Genomic DNA, 23,511 nt, shown 5'->3' on the forward strand with positions numbered 1-23,511 from the left:
GGCTCAGTTGTGGTCCCTAAGTGAAAAACTACACGTGCCCTAAAAAAAATCAGATGAAACACAAAAGATGCCTCTTTGTTTCCCAGTTTCAGGAAAGGAAACTTGGCAGTTCTCCATCAGGAGGCCAGGTGTCCAGTTTGAATAGCCACCATGCAAGAAGAAAAGCGAAGACCAGGAAGGAAGGCATAGTGGTCCAACTACTAAGATGATGACCCTTGGCAGCTATAGCTTAGAAGAGAATAATAACTTTATTGGGTATGTCTAGTTTAATGAAGAGAAGGACGAGGGCGGACAGGATAGCAGTGTTCCAGTATCTCAGGGGCTGCCCCAAAGAAGAGGGAGTCAAGCTATTCCCCAAAGCGCCTGAAGGCAGGACAAGAAGCAATGGATGTAAACTAACCAAAGAGAGAAGCAACCTAGAACTAAGGAGAAATTTCCTGACAGTTAGAACAATTAACCATTGTTAATTGTTAATTAACAATTAACAACCTGCCTACCAGAAACAGTGAATGCTCCAATACTGGAAGTTTTTAAGAAGAGACTGGACAGCCATTTGTCCGAAATGGTTTAGGGCAGTGATGGCGAACCTTTTAGAGACTGAGTGCCCCAAAACTGCCCCCCCATCCCCATTCCTGCTTCTCCCTGCCCACTGGGTCACCCATCACCTCCACAGCCCGCCACAGATTACCCAGGTAGCCTATCAGCTCCATGGAAGCCACACCCTCCGCCCGTGCCCAGCAGCATCATCTGCACACGATGGGACGCAAGGGCGGAGTTTTGTCCCCGGCTACCATGTCCTTGGCTGCGCTTCGTGTGGACTTTACCCAGGGGCAACCCCCCGGGGGGGGGCTGCTGGTGAGGGGGCTGTGGGAGGAGGCGGGGCTGGGGAGACGGTGCATGTGCCCACAAAGAGGGCTCCTATGCTATAGGTTTGCCACCACTGGTATAGGGTTTCCTGCCTGAGCAGGGGGTTGGACTAGATGACATTATTATTATTATTATCATCATCATCATTATTATTTATTGTCGTTTTGAATGTACACTAATCGGCATAAATTAAAATGAAATTTCATCGCATGCAGCTCTGAAAGGATCACCTCCAATGTACACTACATAAATATGACATACATACATACATACATACATACATACATACATACATAATTATGCAGATAGCCACATATATCATATGACACAGAGAAACAACAATCTAGTTTGGGTTATGTATACATGTGCCTGGTGAGAAAAATGAATCTTGCGAGTTTAAACAAAGAATGGTTAAAATAACAGACACAGGTAGTCCTTGACTTATGACTGCAATTGATCCCACTTCACACCGCAACTATCATATATATACACACCAGTTTCCAAGGGTCTGAATTTTGATCAGGTGGCCATGGGGATGCCGCAGTGAATGTAAGTGTGAAAAGTGGTCCTAAGTCTTTTTTTCAGTGTCGTCGTAACTCCGAACAGTCACTTACAATGAATGGTTGTAAGTGGAAGAATAGCCACATGTTTGTTTAAAGAAGGCAGAAGGAGACATAAAAGCTATCTTCAAATGCCAGGATTTATTCTCCAGAGGACAAAATCTGAAAGTTGGAACCTTATGAAGATTGATCCAAACTCAAATTAAGGAGGAATTTCCCAGCTGTGAGAGCTTTGATGCGAGGGAGGGAGGGAGGGAGGAAAGAGGGAAGAAGAAGAAAGAAAAAGGGAGGGAAAATAAAAGGGAAAGAAAGGAGAGTGGGAAGGAAGGAAGATAAATGGGATGAAAGGAAGAAAGGAGAAAAGGAAAGAAAGGAAGAAGGATAAATAGGAAGGAAGGATAAATGGGAAGGAAGGAAAAAGGATAAACAGGAAGGAAGGATAAACCAAGGAAGGAAGGAAGCAAAGAAAAAAGAATAAATGGGGAGAAAGGAAAGACAAACATGAAGGGAAGGAAGGAAAGAGAAAAAATAAACAGGAAAGAAGGAAAGGGGGGAAAAGGGAAGGAAAATAAAAGGGAAAGAAAAGAAAGGGAAGGAAGATAAATGGGATGAAAAGGAAGGAGAAAAGGGAAGGAAGGAAGAAAAGAAATGGGAAGGAAGGAAGGAAAAAAGGATAAAAGGAAGGGAAGAAGGAAGGATAAACAGGGACGGAGGAAAATCCCTGGAAGTTTTCAAATAAATGTCTGGGATAATCTTTAGCTGGAAAGTGCCAGCCAGGTATGGAGGTCCCCGTTGCTCAAGACATAAGATCGTGCCAAGACAACTTCCAAAGCTTCGGGCCACTTTTTCAATTCTTTTGGAGATGCGATCACTTTAAAAAGGAGCAACACTATTGCCCCAAATGACCTCATTCATACAAATAAGCAAATAGCATTTTAACCAAGAAGAAAGAGATGCATAGTGAAACCGGTTTGGGCTCCAAGTTGGATTAATTATTTCATCTGTCATCAGGTATGACAAATGCTGTTTCTTGACATAACCGTAATTTTATGATTGTACATGCAATCATAAAATGATTTTTCTCTTTCTTATTTATTCTTGTAATTAGCAATGAGATTGCTCAAGGAGGGAAATGGTTTATATCTGTGTGGGTGGAAATGGAAAAATGAGGCCATCCCAAACTGAGTCCAAGCAGAATTAATTTGCAGATTAATCCAGAAAAACACCTTGGCTGCGAAGTCTTTTGGTCATATCCACCTAAAGCAGTGGTTCTCAACCTTTGTAATGCCGTGACCCAACCGGTCGTAAGTCGAGGACTACTCAACCGGTCATAAGTCGAGGACTACTCAACTGGTGCAGCACCATTTGCAGAATGGGACTTTTGGCGGGCTCAGCAGGGCAGAGACAGCCTGGACAATTCCTATTGGCTTTTGAAAGCCAATAGAATTAGACTCTATTCAAGAGAGGCTATTCTATTGGCTTTCAAAAGCCAATAGAATAAAAGGGAGTAGCACAGCTAAGGAAAAGGGGGGAAAAATGGCGGACTGCGTTGTTTGGCAACCCCCGTGAAATGGGGTCCCGACCCACAGGTTGAGAACCACTGACCTAAAGGAAGGACAAAACGTGTTGTCAGGTGTGTGTTTTTACAAAAAAGGGATTACAATATTCTCTGCTAAATGGTCATACAGTTATTTGCTTATTATTTGAGATTTTTTTCTGCTTTTTATGCCATACAGTAATGAAATTGAGAGCAGTTTTGAAAATAGAACATGGGTGTTGACCACAATTTATTTATTTATTACATTTCTATGCCACCCATCTCACTAATACAGGTAGTCCTCGACTTGCAACAGTTTCATTTAGTGACCATTTAAAGTTACAACAGCACTTACAACCATGGGAGCATCCCCAGGGTCACATAATCAAAATTCAGATGCTTGGCAACCAATTCATATTTATGACGATTGTAGTGTCCCAGGGTCACGTGATCCCCTTTTGCGACTTTCTGACAAGCACAGTCAACAGCTGGTGTAAGGCGGGACCAGAACTCACCATCTCTTGGTGATTGGCCCAGAGTCCTACAGGCTTTCATGTCTGAGGCAGGACTAAAATTCACTGTCTTCTGGTGATTGGCCCAAAGTCATCAGCCTGCTTTTAGGCCTAAGGCGATACTAGAACTCACCATCTCCTGGTGATTGATGCAAAGCCCGCAACTGGCTTTCACGCCTGAGACAGGACTAGAATTCACTATTTCCTGGTGTTTGACCCAAAGTCCCCCAATTACTTTTCATGTCTAAGGTGAGACTATAACTCACTGTCTCCTGGTGATTGGCCCAAAGTCACCCAGCTGGCTTTCATGCCTAAGGCAGGACTGGAACTCACCATCTCCTGGTGATTGGCCCAAAATCATCCAGCCACCTTTCTTAGGGGTGAGCCCATTCTGCTAGTCATCCTTTTAAAAGATACGTGCTTATGCTAGTTAGTTTTATTTTGAGGAAAGAGTAGCTGTGGAGCTCTGATCTGAAATAGGTTCAAAAATCTAGATTGGGACTGATCTTAACTTTTCCATTGCATTTTGGTTCCCATGGTGCTCTCGTAGAATGCAAAGGTAATCCTCAACTTATGACTGGAATTGAACCTGGCTATTATGGCCGTACATCTTGACATTCATAAAGCAGGCCATCTTATGACTGACCCAATTTCGTGAGCTTTTTTGAGACGGTCGTTAAGTGAATGTTGCAGTCGTTAAGAAAAAATATTATTCAGTATGGAGTGTTTTTGCCAGAAACAGGAAGACAATGTTGTTTTTTGCCAGAAACATTGTAAATTATAGTTATATGACTTCACTATGCTTCCAATGGTCATAAATGCAGGTCAGATACCAGGCACTTAAAATGCAGTCATATGACTATGGTGGAGAGGCGCCCTTGGAACTTCAGAACCGGGTCATAAGTACTTTTTGGAGTCCATCATAACTTTGAACAGTCACTAAGCGACCAGTCGTAAGTCAAGGACAACCTGTATCTGAGTAACAGATGCTTCTTTCTCTTGAAAGTTTTGGTCACTGCGATGTAAAAAAGATGTTGAGACTCTAGAAAAAGTGCAGAGAAGAGCAACAAAGATGATTAGGGGACTGAAGGATAAAACATACAAAGAACGGCTGCTGGAATTGGGTATGTCTAGTTTAATGAAGAGAAGGATGAGGGGGGACATGATAGGAGTATTCCAATATCTCAGGGGCTGCCATAAAGAAGAGGGAGTCAGGCTATTCTCCAAAGCGCCTGAAGGCAGGACAAGAAGCAACTAGGATGGAAACTAATCAAGGAGAGAAGCAACCTAGAATTAAGGAGAAACTTCCTGACAGTTAGAACAATTAACCAGTGGAACAACCTGCCTCCAGAAGTGGTGAATGCTCCAACACTGGAAGTTTTTAAGAAGAGACTGGACAGCCATTTGTCTGAAAGTTTTCTGCCTGAGCAGGGGGTTGGACTAGATGACCTCCAAGGTCCCTTGCAACTTTACTACTACTACTACTACTATTATTATTATTATTTATTATTGATTGAGAGTCAGTATATCATGTTATCTCCTGCTTCCTAAACTTAGCTCAGTGCTAACAGAATAACAGAGTTAGAAGGGACCCTGGAGGTCTTCTAGTCCAACCCCTGCTCGAGTAGGAGACCCTGGCCTATATACCATTTCAGACAAAATGGTACAGGGTAGGATCTTCTCTTCTTAAAAGCCTCCAGAGATGGAGCACCCACAATTTCTGGAGGCAAGTCGTTCCACTGATTGATTGTTCTCACTGTCAGGAAGTTTCTCCTTAGTTCCAGGTTGCTTCTCTCCTTGATTAGTTTCCATCTGTTGCTTCTTGTCCTGTCTTCAGGCCCTTTGGAAAATAGCTTGACCCCCCTCTTTTTTGGGGCAGCCCCTTAATCAGGATGGGGAGATAAGAAGAAGTGCTAATTCTGAGAGGATGGAATTAAACTGGCAATGCCCTTTTGAAGTAAAATGGGGAGATAAACGTTGAGGTGACAGAGAGAAGAGGAGAAGAGAAGAGAAGAGAAGAGAGATTTCACTGTTAATGAAAGGCCCCATGAAGACCAGTTTCCATGGAAACATCCTCTCAAGGCGGTGGTCACCTTTTAGTTGGATTTTGCTGCAGGCCCATCCTTTGTCATTCATTATATTTTGGACTTTTGCTTCCTTTCTGGCTCAGAGTCCTAAATCAGGATCCCAGATTCTGCTGAGTGGATCTCTTTTCCCGGCTCCAAGCAATCTGCTTGATTTCCCACTCTCCCTTTCAAGAGAGCCTTCAGAAATGTTTCTTCTCTTTCATTTATTGATTTTCAGGGCATGCTGGATGCCTTGACTTCTGCAGTGGGGCCGAGATGCTGGCTCTGCAGTTACCCAGCGACCAAACTCTTGTTTTGGGTGACTCATATGATGCCATCCAGAAACAGCCAAGAATAGATGAGATCATTGTGGAATCATCTAGTTTCTTTGCAGAATGGCTGGACAAAACTGGCTGAGGGTCCAGGAGGGAATTTCCCAAAAACACTCTTGCCTGATGCGTTTAATTGTTTATTTGGGGCTTATCTTGAAATCCAGCACAGTGTGAGGCTTTGTTCAAAGGAATAAGACAGAATTGGCAAGGCCGGTTCTTATTCTTTTAGATTTAAGAAAAGGAATTACCTGCTTCCAGCTTGGACAGAATTAGCCAAAGGGTAAAGCTACAAAGCCAAAAATTAAAACTGAGGGTGATGATGGAAATAAAGATGTGGAGACTCTGGGAAAAATGCAGAGAAGAGCAGCAAAGATGATTAAGGTCTTGGAAGCTAAAACATGAAAAATGGTTGCAAGATTTGGGTATGTTTAGTTTAATGAAAAGAAGCATTGGGAGTGCCATGATAACAGTGTTCCAGTATCTTAGGGGTTGCCACAAAGAAGAGGGAATCAAGCTATTTTCCAAAACACCTGAAGGCAGGACAAGAAGCAACTGATCAAGCTAATCAAGGAGAGAAGCAACCTAGAACTAAGGAGGATTTTTCTGACAATGAGAACAATTAATCAGTGAAACGGCTTGTCTCGAGAAGTTATAGGTACAGTACTCCAACACTAGAGGTTTTCAAGAAGAAATTGGACAACCATTTGTCTGAAATGTTGTAGGGTTGCCTGCTTGAGTAGCGGGTTGGACTAGAAGACCTCCAAAGTCCCTTCCAATTCTGTTATTCTGTTAAAGTTGACAGCAAGTGATGGAGCTTCAGTTGTTAGTCTGTTGGCAGCCTGAAAAAAAATCTGTTTCTGTGACGATACCTCTGTGTGACTTGCATGGATGCCTTCTATCTACCTGCCTTTGGTCTAAAAAATGAAAAAGCATGCATCAAATTTATCCACCCTAGAATAGCACTCACCTTAGGCCAGGGGTAGGCCACTTTGGCTCTTTTATGACTTGTGGACTTCCAACTCCCAGAATTCCTGAGCCAGCCATGCTGAGGGGAAAGGGAGAGGTTTCCAAGCTGAGCCATGCTGGCTCAGGAATTCTGGGAGTTGAAGTCCATGAGTCATAAAGCAGCCTAGGCCTAGGCCAGAGGTAGGCAACCTTGGCCCTTTTATGACTCGTGGACTTCAACTCCCAGAATTCCTCAGCCAGCATGGCTCAGCTTGGAAACCTCTCCAGTTCTCCTCAGCATGGCTGGCTCAGGAATTCTGGGAGTTGAAGTTCACGAGTCATAAAAGAGCCAAGGTTGCCTGCTCCTGCCTTAGGCCAACTGAAGTTTAGAAAACAACACGAAAGATTTGCAGTTTTCAAGAATTAAAAGATTTTGCAGGCATTTTCTCTTCTGGCTTTCTCTACAACAGAAAAATGATAATCCACCACAGGGGCCAGTAATTAATAGACAAAAAGGATAACTGAACAGGCACACAGATAATACAGATATTCCTTGACTTATGACCATAATTGCAGAGAGAAAAAACAAAGTAAAACAATGGGAAGTGGTATGGTAGACAGCATGGCTGGCTTCGGGAATTCTGGGAGTTGAAGTCCACCCCTCTTTTAAAGTTGTGAAGGTTCAGAAACATTGATTTACAGCACAGTCTTCCTACAGATTCTTAAGTTAAAGCATCCTCTTTAATAGAACATAACCCCAAAAGTTGATAGAAACCGCAGGCTGAGAATAAATAATTTTTAATTCAGCATTGAAGAGTTCTATAAAAACGCTGCATGCACAGTTAACTTTTATCCATCCACTTAACATCCTCTCAGTAAGCAACATTATGCCAACCGTGCGAACAGTAGTAAAGAAATTAAGATAGGTCAGGAAAGAAAAACCAATTTGTTTTTATTTAATTTTTTTTTAATTTTAGACCTTTTCAAACTTTTCAATTGTGGTTTTCACCATATCTAAATGCTGCTTCAAATATAGGTAGTCCTTGACTTATGACTATAATTGAGCCCAACATTTCTGTGGTTAAGTGAGACAGTTGTTAAGTGAATTTTGCCCCGTTTATGAGCTTTCTTGTCACAGTTGTGAAGTAAATCACTGCAGTTGATAAGTTAGTAACCTGGCTGTTAAATTAATTTGGCTTCCCCATTGATTTTGCTTGTCAGAAAGTTGCAAAATGTGATCACATGACCCCAGGACACTGCAATGGTCATAAGTACGAGTCAGTTGCCAAGCATCTGAATTTTGATCTCATGAGCATGCTGCAAAGGTCATAACTATGAAAAGCGGTCCTAAGTCTCTTTTTTCAGTGCTGTTGTAACTTTGAACGGTCACTAAATGAACTGTTGTAATTCAAGGACTACCTGTACTTCTTTATGTTCTTTAAACATCTCTCCCGTCCTTGGTTCAGGATTTAGTCCATTCCATCCAAACACAGCAAGTTTAATCTCTCTCTGACTTCGCCCTGTCTTTTATATTTATTTTGAAATTTGACTCTGATTAATTCTCTTTTCCATGTTCAAACCACTTCAGTGTAATTCTTTTGTACTTTACTAGCGATCCACCTTCTTTTCATACCCATTCATTCCTCACCTTATTGTTGTTAGCACATACCCTTCTTCTCTACCACCAGCCCTTTGAGGTAGGCCAGGCCTAAACAGCAGAGATTCCTGAAATGTTTTCCATTGTAATAAAACAGAATAACAGAATCTTGCAAGCCTGCTTAAGTTTCTTCCTGTCCCAATTTGTACTGTGGGAAGTCTTCGATTTATGATCACAATAGAAGTAGGAACATTGATCATTAAGAAGTGCAGTTGTTAAACAAGACTTCCTGTGAACACAGCTTGCCGGCTTCCCCATTGATTTTTCTTGTGGAAGCTGGCTTGGAAGGTTACAACTAATGATCACACAACTCTAGAACAGGGCTTTTCAACCTTTTCACCCATTGTACCACTTTTAGGATATGGCAACATCCGAATACCACCAGCAAGGTGTCAAAAACTTGATGATCAAAAAAAAAAAAAGGAAAAAAGTAATAAAGTACAGGTAGTTCTCGACTTACAACAGTTCGCTTAGTGACTGTTCGAAGTTACAGTGGCACTGAAAAAAGTGCCCCCCAAGCCACAGCCGAGCAAGACACCTGCCTGCCCACCCAGTGGCGCTCTTCTTCCTGTCCGAGGTTTTCATTGTTGTGAGCATTTCTGTTGAGGATTGGCAGCGGGAGTGGGGTGGGGGTGTGTTTTATTCCCCCCGTCTGCTGGGTGGTTGCAGCAGGTTTTGGTCACTTCACATGACCCTGGGACACTGTGGCCATCATAAATATGAATCAGTTGCCAAGCATCTGAATGTAAATCACAAGACCCTGGAGATGCTGCAACATTCCAGCTGATCAGCGCTTCTTCTGGGCTCAGCAGAAGCGCCAGGATCAGCACCAAGCTCCAGCTGGAGCCTGGCACTGATCCTGGCACTTCAGCTGAGCCCTGACAGCCCCGAAGAAGTGCCGATCAGCTGGAAAGCAGCACTGATCCTGGCGCTTCCGCTGAGCCCTGACAGCCCTGCAGCTCCAGCCATCTCTCGCTCAGGCTTGTGCGGTGCTGCCATTGGTTCAGCTCATTCCCCTCCCCCACTACTTTTCTAGGATGGTCGCGTACCACCTGCCAGGGCCAATGTACCACAGGTGGTACCTGTACCACTGGTTGAAAAGCCCTGCTCTAGAAGACTGGAACTATTATAAATGCAACGGTTACCAAGTGCCTGGATTGCAATCACATGACCACAGAGAAGTTGCAAGGGTGAGTCCCTTTTTTTCAATTCTGTTGCAAGTTCTAATGGTCATTAAGTGAAGACTATATGTAAGCACAATCAAGAATTATTTGGAGTTTTTTTCCTTAAGTCACTCACTATTTCTGACCACAACAGATTTATAATCTTGACTTTCACTATGCTTGCCGAGGAAATAATCCATGGTCATTAAGCGAAACATTGTATGACTATGATAGATTTACAACTTCACTCCTACCACAGTCATTAAACAAATCACTTGCAGGCTTTATGGCGTTAAATCATGTGACCATGTCCCAAAGGTGCTTTTTTCAAGAGGCAACTGGACTTTCTTGTTTTTCTTTGAAGACATTTCGCTCCTCCTCCAAGAAGCTTCTTCAGCTTCTTCGGAGCTGAATATTGATCACATGGCCACAAGGATGTGGCGATTGTAAGTTTGAGAACCAATCTTAAAATTCCTTTTCAGCTCCATTGTACGTTCAAATGGCTGCTAAACAGGGACCTCATTAAGCAAGATCTACCTGGATATAATATCTTTCCTCAGGTTTTTTTGCAACAGTCATTTCTGATAAGTAGTTTGGTCCCATCCTCAGTCACTTTCACTTCCTTGTTCCACGAAGCACTAATTTTGATACTTCCCATTCCTTCTGAGGCACTTCCGTGGCGCTCCAGAAACAATTGTTTCCTCTTTGTTCTCAGCAGCATTCACATATTGTTTGCTTACTTTTATTAACCATTTCTTCTTGGGGACATTGAATACTTTTACATATCATAAATATTATATTTAATGTATTTTATTATACACCAGTTAGAAGAATTAATCAGTGGAACGATTGGCCTCCAGAAGTTGTGGATGTTCCATCACTGGAGGTTTTTAAAAAGAGATTGGACAGCCATTTGTCTGAAATGGTATAGGGCAGTGATGGCGAACCTTTTAGAGACCGAATGCCCAAACTGCAACCCAAAACCCACTTATTTCTCACCGGGTGCCAGCTGGGTGTGGCCCATTGGGTGTACGTGGCTCATTGGGTGGGTGTGGCCCATTGGGTGGGTATGACCAAGGTGGGCGTGATCACCTCGATGTTGCTCATGGGGAGGGACACCTGTGGGGGCTGGGCAGGGTTGGGGGAGATCCAGGGGGTCTCTGGCAGGTGGGGTGGTGGACAGGAGGCTCATTCTGTGGGGTGAGGCGAGGCAGGGCGGGGGTGCCATTGTCACAGGGCAAGGTGAGGCAGGGGCCGAGACGGTGGCTGCCTGACACCATCAGCACCTGCACACGGAGACCAGCGAGCGCATGGGTGCTGGGATGCATCCGGCCATGTGGGACAAGTTAGTGGGCGGCTGGTTGAAGAGGGATGGTTGCCATCTCTGGGGCATGGCATGCGTGCCATAAGTTCACCACCATTGGTATAGGGCACAGGTCGGCAACCTGCGGCTCCGGAGCCGCATGTGGCTCTTTGAGCCTTCCCCTGAGGCTCCCAGCCTCCTCTGCCTTTGCAGAGAGAGACAGAGACAGAGAGAGGAATTGCGCTTCCCTGCTTCTCTCTCTCTCTCTCTCTCTCTCTCTCTCTCTCTCTCTCTCTCTGTGTGTGTGTGTGTGTGTGTATAAAAAAAGAGAGTGCACTCACAGTGTTCTCCGAGGAGCTGAAAAGCTTACTGGTGGAGCTCTTCCCTTTGCTGCGTCTCTGCAGGAAGCAGGAAGGGCAGGAGAGAGCTAGCTAGCCCAGCTAGGCTGACTCAGGAATTCTGGGAGTTGAAGTCCATGAGTCATAAAAGAGACGAGGTTGCCTACCCCTGATCTTGTTGGACAACAGCCTGAAGCTTGTCAGGTGAGCAGCAGATAGGAGAGGGGGGGGAGAAAGAGAGAGAGAGGAGAGAGAGAGAGGAAAGAGAGAAGAGAGAGAGAGAAAGAGAGAGCGGGGGAAGAGGAGTGGCAGACCAAGGGCAGATAGAGAGGGAGAGAGAGAGAGAGACCCTTTTGACATCTAAAATGAAGATAACACTGCATATATCCTTTTTTTACTTGTGTGTGTGTGTGTGTATATACATACATACATATATATATATATATACACACACACATACATACACACAAACACACACACACTATAATAAAGGTAAAAAAGGATATATGCAGTGTTATCTTCATTTTAGATATCAAAATGGTTTTGCGGCTCCCAGTGTTTTGTTTTTGGTGGGAAACGGGTCCAAGTGGCTCTTTAAGTGTTTTGGGTTGCCTACCCCTGGTATAGGGTTTCCTTCTTGAGCTGGGGATTGGACTAGAAGACCTCCAAGATCCCTTCCAACTCTGTTATTCTGTTAATGGCCACAGTCATCAAACTGCTTCGTAATGTTTCTATGTTATGTTATTATGTTATGTCCTTGAGAAAGCAGAAATTCTGTTGGTGTTCTGATCTTCTGGACAATGGAAGAAGCATTGCTCCATATCTACAAAAGCAAATATAAATAGAAAATGAAAATGGTTGACAGGCCATCGTTCTGAGAATTCGGATTTAAAGGACATACGTTGGGAAGATATCTCCTTTAAATAGAATCTGTCAATATTAAACAGATATAATATAGACCATATTTTCTCTTCCTGGAGTTGTTTTACTTCCACTGTTAACTTTTTACTTCTTTCCTTTCAAGTAAACCTCACTTTACAAACGTTTCATGTAATGACCATTTGAAGTTACAACAACACTGAAAAAAAAAGTGGCTTAAGACTGTTTTTTCACATTTATGACCGTTGTGCATTCCTGGTGCTCAGGTGAACAAAATTCTGAAAATTGGCAGGTGACTCACATTTCTGACGGTTGCAGTGCTCTGAGGTCGTGTGATTACCTTTCGTGACCTTTTTTTCGGTGTCATTGTAACTTTAGTTGCTAAACAAATGTACTCATGTGGACTACAACTCCCAGAATTCCTCAGCCAGGGAGTTGAAAGTTCCTACATCTTAAAGTTGCTGAGATAGAGAAACAGTTCTCTAAATCAGGGGTCCCCAACCCCTGGTCTGTGGATTTGCACCGGTTTGTGGCATGTCAGAAAGCGGTCTGTGCAAATAAGCAAAGCCCCATCCATGGAATGCAGGGAGCACACAAAACCACGCACCTTCTGGTCCACGGAAAAACCTCTCTGCACGGAACTGGTCCCTAGTGCCCAAAAGATTGGGGGGGGGGCACTGCTGTAAATTAGCAGCAGCTTGTTCCTTGCACGGAAGTGCAGCTACGTTCCTGTTGTGGCCCAGCGATGTGTCTTTACAGGGTTTGCGGGAGTGTGTCATCTCATTCTGAGTTTTCGCCTACGCTGAGTTTGCTCACAGGGATTTCTCCTGCAGGAGCTGACTCAGTTGTAGTTTTTCAAAATTTCCTGTGTTGTTCTTGGGGGGGGGGGCTGGGCAGGGCATGAAGCAGCCCCTGTCTCACATGGAACAAGAATGTGCTGAGATTGTGTGGCAGAATTCCTTCAGAAACATCTCCGCACTTGAGCATTTAAAAGCTGAGAAAAGGGGAAAGAGTTGTAATAAGATGCCCAATCTTATTGAATCTCTTGTGCATAGATTTTTTCTCACCCTTAGCAACTTTAAGATATATGAACTTCAACTCCCAGAATTCCCCAGCCAATTTAGCAACTTTAAGATGTGTGGACTAACTCCCAGAATGAATTCTGGGAGTTGAAATCACACATGTTAAAAGTTGCCAAGATTGTGAAAACAACTGCACCACTGCTTTGCTGGGAAGTTTTGATTGCAATTAGAACAGGAAATAGATACTTTGCATTAGGAGAAGTTTTGCTTTGCATTGATTAAGCAAAGCTACTTTCCACTGAAAAAGGATTGCAAAACCTTAAAAATCACCTTAAAAAAGATGCAGAAATGTTTTAATTCACTGCTGCCAAATTGCGGTTCTCAAGAAGGTGCAATTGGAACAGCTTGCCCCCAGAAATTGTGGGTGCTCCAACATGGGAAGATTTTAAAAAGAGACTGGACAACTATTTGTCTGAAATGGTACAGGGTTTCCTGCCTGAGTAGGGGGTTGGACTGGAAGATCTCCAAGGTCCCTTCCGACTCTGATATTTTGTTATTGTGGTGCAGAATGCAACGGCACGAGCAATTTTGCCCACATCTAGGGTGGCACATATGCTGTGTGAGGTGTACTGAGCGCCAGTTTGCTTCCAGGTCCCATTCAAGGTGTGGGTTCTAATCTTTAAAGCCCTTCAAAGCATGGGACCAGGATACCTGAGAAATCATCTCATCCCAATTATATTGACCGATTCCACCTGGTCAATCAGCTAGGGCAATGGTGGCGAACCTATGGCACGCATGCCAGAGGCAGCACTCAGAACCCTCTCTGTGGGCATGCGTGCCATCGCCCCAGCCTCCCCTCTCCCCACAGCCCCCCCTCACCAGCAGCCCCCTCGGAGAAGAGTCACCCCCGGGCATGGCCCACGCAGAGCAGTGCAGCCAAGGACATGGCAGCCGGGCAGTGGGGACAAGATCCACCCTTGCACCCCATTGCACACAGTTGATGCTGTGGGGAGTAGGCGGAGGGTCTGGCCACCATGGCGCTGCTGGGCCACCTGGGCGATCTGCGGTGGACCATGGAGGCAGTGAGCGGCCCTGCAGGCAGGGTGGGTGGGGGGCAGAGTGGAGGTGAGTGGGACAGGACAGAGGTGGGGCGGTTTTTGGGCACTTGGTCTCTAAAAGGTTCACCACCACTGAGCTAGGGCATGCTGCATATCCAGTGGTGGGATTCAAATAGGTGAACAGTCAGTTCTCTGTGTGGATGCCACTTCCGGAAGTCCCTTATAGGCCTGGGCAACAAAAAATTAGCTACCGTTTTTGCTGAAGTGGTGCGAACTGGCTGAATCCCAGCACTGTGCATATCCCATTGCTCAGGGAGTTTCAACTGGCGGGAGCTAGGAACAGGGTCTTCTTCAGCTGTGGCCCCTCTCTTTGGTACGTCTTACCCCAGAGGCAAGATGAGCTCCCCACTCTTCTGCTTTTCCAGAACAATTAAATACAGGTAGCCCACGCGTTAGGACCACAATTGAGCCCAACATTTCTGTTATTAAATGAGACATTTGTTAAGGGAGTTTTATGACCTTTCTTACCACGGTTGTTAAATGAATCACTGCAGTTGTTAAGTTACTAACGTGTTTGTTAAGTGAATCTGGAGTCCCTATTGACTTTGCTTGTCAGAAGGTCGCAAGAGAGGATCACATGATCTTGGGACACAGCAGTGGTCATAAATACGAACCAGTTGCCAAGCATCCGAATTTTGATCACATGATCATGGGGATACTGCAAAGATGATAACCAAAAAACGGTCATAAGTCACATTTTTCTTTTTTCTTTTTCTTTTTAACTGAACCACACCAAAAAAATGTATTCCATTAAAAACAATGAATGCAGCAAACCAATTAAAAAACACATACATGGATTAAAAAAACAGTAGCAGCAACAATACTGCAGATATCAAGTTTGAATCAAAGGATAAGTCACATTTTTCAATGCTGCTGTAACTTTGAATGGTCACTAAAACTGTTGTAACTGTAGTGTGACGTGATCACCTTTTGTCACCTTCTGACAAGGTTAGTGGGGAAGCCATATTCATTTTACAACTGTGCTACTAACTCAACAACTGCAGTGATTAACTTAACAACTTTTTAAATGAACTAAAAAGAGAATGTGATGTCAAAATCCTTCATCAAGCACCAGGTAAAGCAGGAGACTGAGGCAGTTCAAACGAATGTAAAGATTTATTGCAAACTTAAGCGCTCTACAAGAATCTGACCAACTAACAGTCAAGGGAAATGAGCGGGCGATAAGAGAGACGTTCAGGGTGGGCTGGATTTAGATCTCTTGCACAGGGACTCGTGACTGATGATGTGTCATCTTCTACATCAGTGGTCCCCAACCTTTCCAGTTTGGCGGCCTGGCGCAGGGTGTGTGAGTGGTAGGCACACATGCACGCGCACAACTCCAGTTTTGCAAGCGACGTGCACACCCTCCACTCACGCAAATGCTTTGATTGAGCTGAAGGTGCTTGCACTCCTGCGTGAAGCTCCACTCATGCAAGTGGAGGGCGCTTGAGAGGAGGGTGTTCACGTGAATCAAGCTTTGCACACATGCGCGTGTTTGCCTGTTTCTCGTGAGAGTAGAGCTTCACACCAGCTTGCTTGCCCATTTCTCCCATGGCCTGGTTTTGAACAATCCCCCTTGGATTGGGGACTCCTATTCCACATCCTACTGGCTTAAAAAACAGAGAAGGGCTACCAACGAAAGTAAAATAAATTCTGAGCTAGATGGACGAAAATTCCGATGTAATTAAGCCAGAATGCAGAGCTTCAGCGCATGATATTTTTCAACCAAGAGTTGGGAAATATCCAGAAGGGTTTAGGAGTGATTGCTCCAAGCCCAATTTTGATTTTGATCCAGCGACTTCCAACATCTCCCTTTTTCCCCTTTCTGAAGGTAGGGCAAAGGCCAAATATCCCATCTTGCAACTGACAACAATTTGATGGCACATTCAGGTAATCCCCAACTTCCAATTATTCAGAATAACAGAGTTGGAAGGGACCTTGGTGGTCTTCTAGTCCAACCCTCTGCTCATGCAGGAGATCCTACGCCATTTCAGACAAATGGCTGTCCAGTCTCTTCTTAAAAACCTCCACTGTCAGAGCACCTACAACGTCTAGATCAGTGGTTCTCAACCTTTTTAATGCCATGACCCCCCAACCGGTCGTAAGTCGAGGACTACTCAACCGGTCGTAAGTCGAGGACTACTCAACTGGTGCAGCACCGTTTGCAGAATGGGACTTTTGGCGGGCTCAGCAGGGCAGAGACAGCCTGGACAATTCCTATTGGCTTTTGAAAGCCAATAGAATTAGACTCTATTCAAGAGAGTCTATTCTATTGGCTTTCAAAAGCCAATAGAATAAAAGGGAGTAGCACAGCTAAGGAAAAGGGGGGAAAAATGGCGGACTGCGTTGTTTGGCGACCCCCGTGAAATGGTCGTTTGACCCCAGATGGGGTCCCGACCCACAGGTTGAGAACCACTGGTCTAGAGGCAAGCTGGTTAATTGTTCTCACTGTCAATAAATTTCTCTTTAGTTCTAGGTTGCTTCTCTACTTGATTAATTTCCATCCGTTGCTTCTCGTCCTGTCTTCAGGTGCTTTGGAGAATAGCTTGACTCCCTCTTCTTTGGGGCAGCCCCTAAGATATTGGAAGACTGCTATCATGTCCCCCCTCGTCCTTCTCTTCATTAAGCTAGACATACCCAATTCCAGCAACCGTTTCTTATATGTTTTAGCCTGCAGTCCCCTAATCATCTTTGTTGTTCTTCTCTGGACTCTTTCTAGACTTTCAACATCTTTTTTACATCGTGATGACTTCATTCACCATCAGTTTTAGTCATTAGTCTAGGAATACCTGTAATCAACCAGTGAATCAATGCAAAAACCAAGCTTACTGGGAATTCCATAATCCTGGGGAAGACGGAAGGAAAGAGAAGATGATGAGGAAGAAGGTGGGGTGGACTTAGTTACAGAAGTGATGTATACCTCTTTTGGAGGGTCAGAAAGACCAGGTGGAGAACAAATGATCTGAGTGAAGATGTGATCTATGTAATCACTGGGCATTACCAACTTGATAGCACATGAATAATATTATGGACCCTTATTTTCTCCTGTCTCCTTCATCATCTTTTTTTCTTACCCTGATTTTTGCTTTACTTATCCTGGACTTATCACCATCATTGGGACCTGAACTTCCACTGCTAAGCGAAGCGGTTGTTAAATGAATCGTGCCCAATTTTATGATGTTTTTGTCATGGTGGTTAAGCAAATCACTGCAGTGAAGTGTGGCTCACGTGGTCATTAAATGAATTTAGGTTTTCCCTACTGACATTCCTTGTTGAAGGCCAGTTGGGAAGGTCAGAAATGGCATCCACATGACCCGGGGCCTCTGCAGCTGTCGTAAATAAATGCCAGTGGCCTAAAACACCCAATTTTTTTTTTGTCCTAAGTTCAAGGGCTGGTTGTAAGTGACTTTTTTCAGTGTCATTGTATCTTGGGACAGTCACTAAATGAACGGTTGTAGGTCAAGGACTACTTGTACGGGGAAAATATCCTGAAAAACAGGATGGGAAAATCACATTTCCTATGACTACTGCAGTGGTTCTCAACCTTTCTAATGCTGTGACCCCATAATACAGTTCCCCATGTTGTGGTGACCCCCAAGTGGGTGTGGCCACCAATAAGAGGGAGTAGGACAGCAAGGGAAAAGGGAAAAAATGGCAGACAGCCTTGTTTGGCGACCCCCGTGAAATGGTCGTTCGACCCCAAATGGGGTCCCGACCCACAGGTTGAGAACCACTGGTCTACTGGAATTGGGGTATGCTTAGGTGACTGTCCAGACTGGGACTCTTCTTAATCATTTGACTTAGCCAGTTTCACTTCTTTTCCAGCCCTGTCTTTTTTATTATCATTATTTTTAAAGGATGAGGGAACCAGAAGTACTTTAGATCAGAGGTTCCCAACCTTTTGGGCACCTTGGTTCTGCAGAGAAAGGTTTTTCCATGGACCGGAGAGTGCGTGGTTTTGTGTACTGCCTGCATCCCACGGATGGGGCTTTGCTTGTTTGTGCGGACCGGTTGCTGGCATGCCGCGGCCCATACTGGTCCACGGACTGCGGGCTGGGGACTCTTGCTTTAGATATCCAATCTAATATACAGATAGTTGACTTACAACTGTTCATTTAGTGACCATTCAAAGTTATAAGGGCGCTGAAAACAGTGACTTACTGACCCCTTTTCACACTTGCGACCATTGCAGTGTCCCCAGGGTCACGTGATCAAAATTCAGACGCTGGGCAACTGACTTGTATTTATGACCGTTGCAATGTCCCAGGGTCACATGATCTCCTTTTGCGATCTTCTGACAAGCAAAGTCAATGGGGAAGCCAGATTCACTTAACAACCGTGTTACTAACTTAACAACCGCAGTGCTTCACTTAACAAGTGTGGCCAAAAACTCAACATGTCTCACTTAACAACAGGAATGTTGGGTTCAGTTGTGGTCCTAAGTTGAAGACTATCTGTATTGATATAATGACAGCATGATTGAAACTTCTGTTTTTCCATTTCTAGGCTTGTTTTTTTCAACTTCCAGTTTGATTTTCCAGGGTATAAGAAATCACAGTTGGGCTTTTTTTGTTTGTTTTTTTCTTATGGGTAGTTCAGCTGCTATGCCAAATTTCTCAAAAAAAATAATATTTTCAGACAGTTCTGTATTGCATTAAAAAAAAAAGAACGATTCATTTATCAACAGACTCATTCATGCAGAACACACACACACAAACACACATAACATCCCACGCTTTGTCTGTCAGACGTCCTGGAAACTTGCTGAAAGTAAGCTTACTGGATTTTTTTTTTCTAAAATACCATATATTTTTTTCCCCATATGACTCTTTGTTTTGATGATGAAGAATTGATTCTTCCCCCAATCATTGGGCTAGGATGGGTGTTGAGTCAAGAATTTGATAGCTGATTGGCCCAGCATTTGCTCGGAAGAGGGTTTGTTTTAGTTATTTTTTTAAATTCCACCATTATTTTCTTTTTATAAGTAGTTCAGCTGGCATGTCTAATACTTCTTCCTCTTATTTTCTTGACAACAGTCCTCCGAGGTGGGTGAGACAGAATGATTGACCCAAAATCACCCAGCCATCTTGCAAACCCTGAGGCGGGATTAGAACTCCCTGTCTCCTGGTGATTGGCCCCAAGTCAGCCACCCCGCTTGCATGCCTGAGGCGGGACTAGAACTTACTGTTTCCTGGTGATTAGCCTAAGTCACCCAGCTGGTTTTTATGCCTAACGCAGGGGTAGAACTCAAACCAACTTTCATTCCTAAGATGGTGCTAGAACTCACTGTCTCCTGCTAATTGGCCCAAAATCACCCAACCAATTTTCATTCCAAAAATGGTGCTAGAACTTACGGTCTCCTGGTAATTGACCCAAAACCACCCAACCAACTTTCATTCCTAAGGTGGTGCTAGAACTTACTGTCTCCTGGTAATTGGCCGAAAGTCACCCAACCTTCATTCCTAAGGTGGTGCTAGAACTTACGGTTTCCTGGTAATTGGCCCAAAGTCACCCAACCTTCATTCCTAAGGTGGTGCTAGAACTTACTGTCTCCTGGTAATTGGCCCAAAGTCATGTAACCTTCATTCCTAAGGTGGTGCTAGAACTTACTGTCTCCTGGTAATTGGCCCAAAGTCATCCACCAATCTTTCAGGTCTGGGATGTCTTAAATATACCCCAGTTGCCAAGTGCCCAAATTTTGATCAGGTGACCTTGGAGATACTGTGACAGTCGTAAGTATGAGGACAGTTTTAAGTCCTTCTTTCAGTGCCATTGTAACTTTTGAACAGTTGCTAAACGAATGGTTTTCACTTGAGGACCACCTATACATTTGCCATGCCTCTGGTGGAACAAGGAAGACGTTCTGTGGGAATGTTGGAGGCAGGATACTATTTTTTAATGCTAAATCAAAATTTTGATTTAGAATCTTGAAGTAGGAGATGCCTTCTATTCCAGTTGGGCTCTTGATTCATCCCTATCATTTTCTGACTGCATTATAAAGTGATCCCCAATGGTTTGTTCCAGGATGTTTTCCAACATCTCACTCTTAATTCCCGGATTCCAAAAATGACTTCCCATCCAAGATTTGACCCAGGCTGACCCCACTTAGCTTCAGAGATGAGTCAAATTCAGCTAGCTGGTGCCAGCTAGGCAAGATATATCTCCAATTAACTTTACATCTTTTTTTTTTTCCATAGGACAGCTATTATTTCGGAAGGCCTTAAAAGGGCACGTGCGCCAAGTCAATAGCAGGACACAGACCTAATGAAGATACAACCATGGGTAAGTCTTTTTTTTTTAACTTTTCTTGCTTGATCCTATATCAAAGGGGGTGTAAAATGGAGCATCTATGAATTCTTGTGGAATTGATAAAGTGCACACAGATACAAGGAGAGCAATTAACAAAGAGTAACAATGAGGTTGTGTGTTTTTGATACAATTACTTCTGCTGACCTAGCCTAGAATTGTGTTAGACCTTCTAGCATTGTCTCCCACTACGGACTGATATTCAGCTTGTTCTGAATGATTATAGATAGTCCTCAACCATAATTAATGTTGTAGTAGTAGTAGTAGTAGTAATAATAAAAAAAAAGTTGGAAGGGACCTTGGAGATCATCTAGTCCAACCCCCTACTCAGGCAGGTAACCCTATACCATTTCGGACAAATGGCTGCCCAGTCTCTTCTTAAAAACTTCCAGTGTTGGAGCATTCACTGCTTCTGGAGGAAGGTTGTTTTGCTTCTCTCCTTGATTAGTTTCCATCCGTTGCTTCTTGTCCTGTCTTCAGGGGCTTTGGAAAATAGCTTGACTCCCTCTTCTTTGGGGCAGCCCCTGAGATATTGGAACACTGCTATCATGTCCCCCCTCGTCCTTCTCTTCATTAAACTAGACATACCCAATTCTAGCAACCGTTCCTTATATGCTTTAGCCTCCAGTCCCCTAATCATCTTTGTTGCTCTTCTCTGTGTTCTTTCTCATTCAGAGATACAACAGCACTGAAAACAGTGACTTATGACCATTTTTCACACTTACAACCGTTGCAGTATCCCCATGGTCACGTGATCAAAATTCAGACGCTTGGGGATTCACATCTTAATATAGAAGTTTGTCAAAGGGAATATAAAAATAAAAGCAGAAACTTTCCTTCAGGTTTTAATGGAAAAAAACTTGGGGAAAAATTTAGAACTTTGATGTCATATGTTGACAACAGCAATACAAAAATGGAAGGATTCATTAAATAACTGTGGCAGGAAAGTCGTAAAATGGGGCAAAATTCTTGTAACAAATGTCTTGCTTAGCAGCAAATATTTGGGGCTCTATTGTGGTCGTAAGTTGAGGACTATCTGTATCTTCTAAACTCTCCTGGAGAGCTGATTAGTCAGATCCTCTACAATGTAATAATTGGATTTTATGATGCAGATCAAAGTGTCTCTGCATTCCTTTGTCTGGGAAGATAGAGGGAACAAATCATGGAACAAAATTACACATCAAAATTTCTTTAAGCCCTACACAATGCAGAAACCACACAATTAGGTTTCCTTCCTAATGGGTTAAGAAAACAAAAAGTTGGATCGTATTTTAGAAATTAATTTTTTTATCTTCCCATTATGTAATTGTCTTTCAATCAAACTTGAAAGGGTGGAGAAAATTGATTTTCCCTGGGGATTTCAAGTATAGATAATCACACCAAGTGTTAATTATTAAGTTAATCATATAATCATTTTATCTGTCTGTCTATCTATCTATCTATCTGTCATCCATGTCTGTCTGTCCATCTGTCTATCTCTCTATATCTATCTGTCATCCATATCTGCCTGTCTACCTACCTACCTACCTTATCTGTCTGTCTGTACATCTGTCTACTTACCTACCTACTTGTCTGTCTTTGTATCTATCTATCTATCTATCTATCTATCTATCTATCTATCTATCTATCTATCTATCTACCCTCCTACTTACCTACCTATCTAATCTATCTGTCTGTCTCTACCTACCTACCCACCTTGTCTGTCTGTCTGTCTGTCTGTCTGTCTCTATCTATCTATCTATCTATCTATCTATCCATCTATCTATCTATCTATCTCTATCTCTACTATCTCTATCTCTATCTCTCTATCCCTATCTATATATCTACATCTATATATCTATCTGCATCTATATATCTATATTTTTCTATATCTAAAGTAACCTTTTACTCAAAAACAGAAAAATATCATGCAAAAATATACAGATTAAACAATCAAAATAATATTAAAAATTGTACAATAAAAGACCTTTTACTTTCATTTTAAACAAAAAATGCAGAGTGCATGCTATTAATAAGAATAAAAATGTATGATATTTCTATAATCCTAACAAATCTGTCAAATCCTCAGTTCAAAACTTTATTTTTATCTTTTCTCAAGCAAGAAATCCAAAAGTGGTTCTCCGAACAGAACTAAAAATGAGATCGTAGTCAGTTTTGCCATCTCTTGCCAATTTCAAAATCCGCTCTTCAGTTGTGGGTATTTGTGTATCTTTCCACCTCTATCCATATAAAAGTCTCAGCCCTGTGGTTTTATGTTAACATGCATTTAACTTTGTGACCATTTCAAAAACTGACTATAGATATAGATAGATACAGATAGATAGATATAAATATAAATAGATGGATACAGATAGAAATATAGATATATTGATATAGATATAATTTGTTCTGGTATTGAAGAAAGTCAGAAGACAATCTGTCTCCTATTTTTTGTCAATTTCTAACTTCCCTTTTTGATCCAAATTTTTCTGGTTTTTGTTATTTTATATTTTATATGTTTTTGAAATGTCATAAATTTGATTTTAAAAAAAGTGTACAAGTAATTCTCCACATATGACCACTTCTGAATCCAAAATTTCTAAGCAAGACAGTTGTTAAATGAGTTTTGTCCCGTTTTACAACCCTTCTTGGCATAGTTTTTAAGTGAATCATTGCAGTTGTTAAGTCAGTAACACGGTTGTTAAGTGAATCTGGGTTATCCGTTGACTTTGTCAGAAGGTCGCAAAAGGAGATCACTTGACCTTGGGACACAGCAACAGTCATAAATCTGAACCAGTTGCTAAGCGTTTGAAATTTGGTCATGTGATCATGGGGATCCTGCAATGGTCATGAGTGTGAAAAACGGCCATAAGTCACTTTTTTCAGTGCTGTTGTAACTTCGAACCAAACAAATGATGGTAACACAT

At 42.9% G+C, this 23,511-nt stretch overlaps 1 protein-coding gene across 3 annotated transcripts in view; it reads left to right on the forward strand.

Annotated features, from left to right (window-relative positions):
• The window catches only part of LOC120313608 (mitogen-activated protein kinase kinase kinase 3-like), a 118,088-nt gene that overhangs the window by 15,751 nt on the left and 78,826 nt on the right, over nt 1-23,511 (forward strand). For all 3 annotated transcript variants that reach the window (XR_005558190.1, XR_005558191.1, XM_039355688.1), the window contains exon 2: nt 20,497-20,581. Coding sequence is in view for 1 of the 3 variants with exons in the window: in XM_039355688.1 (XP_039211622.1) it covers nt 20,578-20,581 (4 nt within the window). In the remaining 2 variants the exon portion in view is untranslated. The remainder of the gene's footprint in view (nt 1-20,496; nt 20,582-23,511) is intronic.

Source organism: Crotalus tigris, unplaced genomic scaffold, assembly GCF_016545835.1.
Source record: "Crotalus tigris isolate CLP2741 ecotype Arizona unplaced genomic scaffold, ASM1654583v1 scf7180000018733.473104, whole genome shotgun sequence".
NCBI lineage: Eukaryota > Metazoa > Chordata > Lepidosauria > Squamata > Viperidae > Crotalus > Crotalus tigris.